This window comes from Sprattus sprattus (assembly GCF_963457725.1).
Source record: "Sprattus sprattus genome assembly, chromosome: 9".
NCBI classification, from domain to species: domain Eukaryota; kingdom Metazoa; phylum Chordata; class Actinopteri; order Clupeiformes; family Clupeidae; genus Sprattus; species Sprattus sprattus.
This window is the reverse complement of record NC_137928.1, coordinates 3,509,483-3,516,964: the sequence shown is the minus strand read 5'-3', so window position 1 is coordinate 3,516,964 and position 7,482 is coordinate 3,509,483. Positions and strand designations below refer to the sequence as shown.

At 45.4% G+C, this 7,482-nt stretch overlaps 1 protein-coding gene across 1 annotated transcript in view; it reads left to right on the top strand.

Annotated features, from left to right (window-relative positions):
• Positions 1-2,315, top strand: part of LOC308369984 (guanylate cyclase soluble subunit beta-2-like) — a gene marked incomplete at both ends in the record, with an annotated part of 12,845 nt that extends 10,530 nt beyond the window's left edge. The window contains one exon of the mRNA XM_080844543.1: positions 2,101-2,315. Within this exon, the coding sequence (XP_080700669.1) occupies positions 2,101-2,315 (215 nt within the window). The remainder of the gene's footprint in view (positions 1-2,100) is intronic.
• Between the last annotated feature and the right edge of the window lie 5,167 nt (positions 2,316-7,482).

The window sequence follows — 7,482 nt, the reverse complement described above, 5'->3', positions numbered from 1 at the left end:
AGCATTTTTGTATTAGAACTACGTGAATATATATAGATTGTGTTATTCAATAGTCTTTTCTGTAAGAATGAAATTAAAATATATAGAGATTGTGTTATTCAATAGTCTGATAGTGAGATTTCCTCTGGCCTGTGCCGCATGAGCGAGAGTTATACCTACTGACACAATCTGTCCTTCTCCTCCTCCTTCTCCACTTATAATACCTACTGACACAATCTGTCCTCTTCCTCCTTCTCCACTTATAATACCTACTGACACAATCTGTCCTCTTCCTCCTTCTCCACTTATAATACCTACTGACACAATCTGTCCTCTTCCTCCTTCTCCACTTATAATACCTACTGACACAATCTGTCCTCTTCCTCCTTCTCCACTTATAATACCTACTGACACAATCTGTCCTCTTCCTCCTTCTCCACTTATAATACCTACTGACACAATCTGTCCTCTTCCTCCTTCTCCACTTATAATACCTACTGACACAATCTGTCCTCTTCCTCCTTCTCCACTTATAATACCTACTGACACAATCTGTCCCTCTCCTCCTTCTCCACTTATAATACCTACTGACACAGGCTGTCCTTCTCCTCCTCCTTCTCCACTTATAATACCTACTGACACAATCTGTCCTCTTCCTCCTTCTCCACTTATAATACCTACTGACACAATCTGTCCTCTTCCTCCTTCTCCACTTATAATACCTACTGACACAATCTGTCCTCTTCCTCCTTCTCCACTTATAATACCTACTGACACAATCTGTCCTCTTCCTCCTTCTCCAATTATAATACCTACTGACACAATCTGTCCTCTTCCTCCTTCTCCACTTATAATACCTACTGACACAATCTGTCCTCTTCCTCCTTCTCCACTTATAATACCTACTGACACAATCTGTCCATCTCCTCCTTCTCCACTTATAATTCCGACTGACACAGGCTTTCCTACTTCATCACTGTTCACGCCACTTCTCTTCACTGAGGTGTTCTCTGAGGAGGCCTTTGTGCTGTTACACATGTCTACATCCTGTCACCTTGTAGCTTTTTCAGTAAACACAATCTCTCCCTCTCTCCCTTTCTTTCTTCCTCCCTTCCTCCCTCTCTCTCTCTCTCTCTCTCTCTCTCTCCCTCCTTCTCTGTCTCTCTGTCAGATAATCAGAAGCAATGGACTGAGGACTGCCAGACAGCTGTGCCCATGCAGTATGGAGAGAGCCTGACGGACACCCAGAATCCTCTATGTTCTGAGGCAGCAGCTAGAGAGAGGAGCCTTACAGGTAGAGTATCCTTAAAGAGCAGAGAGAGATAGGAGCCTCACAGGTAGAGTGTCCTTAAAGAGCAGCTTGATCTTGCTTTTACTTTCATCAGACGCTTTATTCCACATCAATAGCCAACGGGCACGGTACCGACTGGTACTGACCAACTTGGTAGTGATACAGCAGGCCAGGGCAGAAGTCAGCAGCTGCTTCCAAAGCTGTGTGTGCGTCAGTGTGTGTGTGGGTGTGTGTCTGTGTCTCTCTGTGTGTGTGAGTGTGTGTGTCTGTGTCTCTCTCTCTCTGTGTATGTGTGTGTGTATGTGTTTGTGTGTTTACATCAATGGTGTTCAACCACTGTCGCATTTCAACATCTTATGTAGACTTGCTGCTCAGATTCCTCAGTAAATGAAATGTATGCTTGCTTGAAGAGCTTATGAACATTTGTTAAGTCTTAGAGAGGGTGCTGAGGTCTGATCCAAACAGAATCTGAGCTGAGATAGAGATCTTAATGAGATGCGACAGAAACCCTCCTGAGGTGTAACTGAGGTTGGAATCTGAGGTTTGATTGACATGAGACTGAGGTTGGAATCTGAGGTTTGATTGACAGGAGACTGAGGTTTAACTGAGGTTGGAATCTGAGGTTTGATTGACTTGAGACTGAGGTTGGAATCTGAGGTTTGATTGACATGAGACTGAGGTTGGAATCTGAGCTTTGATTGACATGAGACTGAGGTTGGAATCTGAGCTTTGATTGACATGAGACTGAGGTCTTGTTTAGATCTTAGTTGTATGTGACTGAGATGTGAATGGGATGACTTGTGACCTGTGACCTGTGACCTGTGACACAGGTAAAACTCGGGACTCGGAGAGCTACGGCAGCCTGCACAGCGAGAGTCACTCAGAGGACCTGCTTTGCCAGGCGGTGGTGCAGAAGACAACTCAGGACCCCCCAGGACGGGCCGAACCCCAGGACCCCAAAGAACGGGCAGAACCCGCCAAACCAGCCCGCTCAGCCGCCCAACGGAACAAAGGACCTCGGACTGCTTTCTGCACCCTGCTGTGAAAGTGTATTAGAATGGTATGCTGGATGTGTATGTGTAACATCTGTGGCCATTTTGTTAGTCGCAGCTACCTGTCGGCTGTGAAGACAGGATGTGCCAGAATGGGCAACTGGAGAGGTCATTCAGGGTCACGACCTCTAGCATGTCTTATCTCGGTGAAACAGAAGCTGACTCCACTCAGATGAGACAGTGCTCCAGATCTCGCCAGATTAGAGTCAATCACATCCATCCCATCATGAGCCCCTCTCTGAGCAGACAGCACCTCCGTTCTGCATCCGCAAACACCCTTCAAGCCACCAGAACTAAGTTCTGCACCATGGGTGACCGGGCTTTCTCCTCTGCTGCCCCAAGGCTGTGGGATGCCCTCCCTGACCATCTCAGGGCCCCACAGTCTATTGACGTTTTTAAAAAAAGGCCTGAAAACTTATCTTTTTTCAAAAGCTTTCTGCTAATTATTGTTCATTGTTGTTGTCTTATATGTATATGTAGCACTTTGAGATCTGTATGGTGTAAAGTGCAATACAAATAAAATGTATTATTATTATTATTATTATTAAGTGATTGATCTCTGAGCAGACAGCACTGAAGTGATTGATCTCTGAGCAGACATCACTGATTGCACATGTCTTGTGTCATGGTTGGAAGCTCGTCACATCACTGATTTCCAAATATGTCCAAAATGTCACTGTAAATGTTTTGATTTGTATTATGTAGATCATACGTGTTGATTGTTCATCTCAGTGTTAACCATCACAGCAGCCAGAGGGCCTTTTATGGTGTTTGAAATGTAAATGTTTAAATATACTTCATGACAGATGTCTGGGCTTATGTAATATTTTGATTTGGCCCCTAAAAACGAATTATCTCCCATACTGCTCTGTTTCTGCCTTGTTTCAAGTTAGGGAGAATTTGTGTTAGATTATAGGCCTTTTATATTGATGCTAGAACTAAAATATAGACATACATCTATAGTATACTATATGACAATAATAATGTGAAATAAATCAGTAAGAGTTTGTAGTATACGTGTATTTATTGCACATTACACATGTATTTCAAAGTTTAGTTTTATCTTGTTCATCCCATTTATTACTGAGAGAAACTGTGGACTATATTTTCAATAATAACCGAGAAGTAGATCAGCTAGAAAAATAAACTATGAATCATGCAAAGGCCAAACAGCCAAATATTACCCCCACAGGCCTCAGTATTTACCTCGTGGCAAAGTTAGATTTACAGTATGGCTAGCATGCGAGAAAACAGCAATATTCCTGATATGATGCGCTCCGTGGGACGTCACCTGACACCTCGTGCCATCACGACCAGTCCCCTGCCGGGTCTGTGAGGCCTCGTCAGTGTTTGGATATCCGATCCGAGGACAGCGGCCCATCACGGCGCGTTGTGTGGAGCGTTGGGTTGCCTCATCCGGATGGGTGGCAGAAACCAAATCTGTAACCGGAGTCATCATGTTCAGGTCAGATGTAACAGAAATCAGCATGGCCGGGTTGACCCAAAAAGCACATGGACCAGTGCTGACTAAGATTGACTGGCTCGATTGACTCTGTCTGGACGCCTCTCCAAACAAGTTATTTCTCCTTCGTTCCGATTTCATCGTCTCCCGTGGTCATGCTCTGGTTCGAGTGTAAGGCTAGCCCGATGAATTTTCCGTCACTGGGGTAACAAGCGAACTCTGGTCGGACACACACCCAGCTGAAACAGGTCGGTTGGTGTAAATATCGTCCACAGGCAGAAGAAAAGTTACTGTTTTCACCTTCGATCTGAAGAAAAAGACATGAGAACAAATATGAATTCACTTTCACTAACTTCCACCTTATGTGCCTAATGTTCGGGGCCTACTTTGTTAAAGCCCCAGTATGCAACAATTATACTTCAGGATTAGGGTTAGGATAAGCAGTTTAACAGCTTAAAAAAATAGGGGCGCTAAAATGACTTAATATGGAGAATCGCCTCCGTGCCATTGCCATACCAGCGTCCATAGGCATATAACTGCGTTCTGTAGTTTTGCCTGCCGCAGCCCGGCAGCCTGACTTGTTTAGTTTCTGCCGAACTAGTAAGTAGCTTATTTTGCCGTCTTGCTTTGTCTTGTGTTGCACTTGCTTGATGTATGACTGTGTAAGGACAGTCGTTGAGTAACTAGTTTGTCATAATGTCAAAGTCACCACATTTTCAAGAGATTTTGTTAGTTGATCCGTCGTGCTGCTTTAGTCAGGGTTATTGTCAGGGTTAATTGTAGTTTGTTTGCAGATTGATTGCTTGTTGTGGCCTGTTCGAAGGTCCCACTTTATAAACTAAGCAGTTTTTTTGTTTAAAAAAAAAAATTCTCTCACAAGTCCTTACCTATTTGTGTTGACATAGTCCTGCAGGGAGCGCCTGTTTGTGTGCCTCTCCCTTGTACTGTTGTGTTCCTCTCTAGTCGGGCTGCTCAAGGCCGTCTGGGGCCGGCTGTGGACCCCTTCCTGTAACCTGGCCCACTTGATGTGGTTAGTGGCAGATTTATCCTCACTCTTCTTGCCTTTCGGTGGACCATCGTTTTTCCGGCCAAGCTTCAGAATGTTTGAGGAGACAGAGTATCTTCGAACAGTCATGATGATGTTCTCTGATGTGAAAAGAAACACCTCTAAAGATAGGCCTACACCAGATGCATCCGTTAATAAAATCAAATAAAGTTCAATGTATATGCAAGCGTTAAGGTTTAATCACTAGCACAATACACCGCAAATTAATATGCGAGTTAAATTCGTAAATTAGACGTGTTTAAACTAGGTCAATATACTTTAAAACATGGCTAACGATTCAGACCTGTAAACAATTTGTGTTTCTGTACAGGCTATACGAAACAGTCGACATAAACTAGGTCGTCAGACGTGATATAGCCTACTGTAGCCTACCTTTAAACTGCCCCTCTAACGCGGGAGCTGAAACATTGCGTCTTAAGTTGGTGTGTCCTGTGTTGTCCTCCACGGAATCGCTGTCTTGGAATGTTTGCATGGAATCAGTATTTTCTTCTTCGCAATCCAACGGCATTTGTTTCGGCTCTCCCCGCAACGCTCTGTTTTCAGTCTCCAGTTTCTTGATTTCATTTTGCAACTCCATGATCACCTGCGCCAAACTCCGACTGCTGTCCATGGTGCTGCTGGTACCACGCTTGCTACCCGGACCCACTCAAACAAGCTCTGGCAACTTAACGTCTCTTTTAAAGAGAAGCCCTGTTCACTCGCCTCCTTTCCGTTTCTGCGATCCTTTATGTCTATGAATCTCAGCCGGGATCTTGTCCTGAGCAGATTATGTCGCCTTTCACCACTTACGCAGCTGGGAGCGCTTGGGTGATCGGCATTTCGCTGCACGGGCCCATGTTTTATTTATCCACGGCGGGCGGTGTAACGTTTCAGGTTAGGTTTTGTTTGGAAAGTGCCTTGGAGATGTCAAACTGTCTCAAGAAAACAATGGAGACAGAGAGTATCATGTAATTCAGGGAGCATCTTGTTTTTTTTCGGTCTCTGAGGAGATAAAAAGCCGATGAAGTTTTAATCCAACTAGCAGACTTTGGAGATAAAGGACCCTGATAAGATCTCGAGTAACCGATGCGAGTGCCGCAGCCTCCTCTAAGACATAAAATATTCATCAACTCAGTCATCGTAAAGGAACAATAAATCTAAGGTGGGAAAAGAAGGTGATGACAGCGCGGCCCCTGTCAGTATCACCTCTACAGTAAGATTAACTCTCTGGAATTGTGTTTAAGAACGTACAGTGACTTTCTTTTGAAATAATACAACTAAAAACCTAAACACACACTCGCACACAAAGCCTCACACATGCATTTTTTAAATATTTGACAGCCATCTCCTTTTACTGAGACACTGAATCACAGTCTCACCCCTTTAAGGGCCCTCTATCCCTTTAATATCTGAGTCAGTCTCGGCCACCATATCCCAGTGTTACTTACTCTTCATGTAAGGACCAAATAGTTCACTTTATATAATAACTGAAAACGCATACAGAAATAACATATAACTATCACAGTTATCACATAACATATCACTATCAGATTGTGGAGACACAGCAGATGTTACACTTTTCACTATTATCCAAATCTTTAAACATCAAATTCATTATATTATGGGATGCCACAAGCTGTCCAGGGTAATGTGTGCGTGTGTGCGTGTGTGTGTGTGTGTGTGTGTGTGTGTGTGTGTGTGTGTGTGTGGTCCCCTTAGGTACCCAAGCATAACTAAAAGTAATATGGCCACTTCATGGCCACATAGAGATAGGAAGTGGTAGAAGGAGCAACAGAGGCTGCATGTCCATTTTTAATTTGAGTTATACACACGAAAAGATGATTTATTGGGGACTTCCCAGATTTTGATCAGATCAAGTTCCCAGGTTTGGGAACTGTTCCCAACTGTTCCCAGAACTGCTCTTCCCCTTGACTGCTGAATCTGTCAGTGCCACTGGACTTGGTCATTGCCACTGGTGAACATAGGGCTTTGGTCAGCACTGGTGAACATAGGGCTTTAGTCAGTGCCACTGCTGAACATGGGGCTTTGGTCAGTGACACTGGTGAACATGGGGTCACCACACTGGTGGACATAGGGCTTTGGTCAGTGCCACTGGTCACCTCACTGACCTCCACAATGGGAAAGACAAGCGAAGCAGGTGAGCCTGGCTGGGAGAGCAAGCCTGTCTAAATCCATGTCCACAGAAAGCTCAACACTGGTGTCTATAGGTCCATTCTTGTCTAGACAATGGAAAGCATGTATGGTTCTTGGACGGCGACAGGAGACAGGAGGGGGACAGGAGGGGGACAGGAGACAGGAGGGGGACAGGAGACAGGAGGGGGACAGGAGGGGGACAGGAGACAGGAGGGAGACAGGAGGGAGACATGAGGGGGACAGGAGGGAGACAGGAGACAGGAGGGGGGCAGGAGACAGGAGGGGGACAGGAGACAGGAGACAGGAGGGGGACAAGAGACAGGAGGGGGACAGGAGACAGGAGGGGGACAGGAGACAGGAGGGGGACAAGAGACAGGAGGGGGACAGGAGACAGGAGGGGGACAGGAGACAGGAGGGGGACAGGAGACAGGAGGGAGACAGGAGACAGGAGGGGGACAGGAGGGAGACAGGAGACAGGAGGGGGGGAGTAGACAGGAGG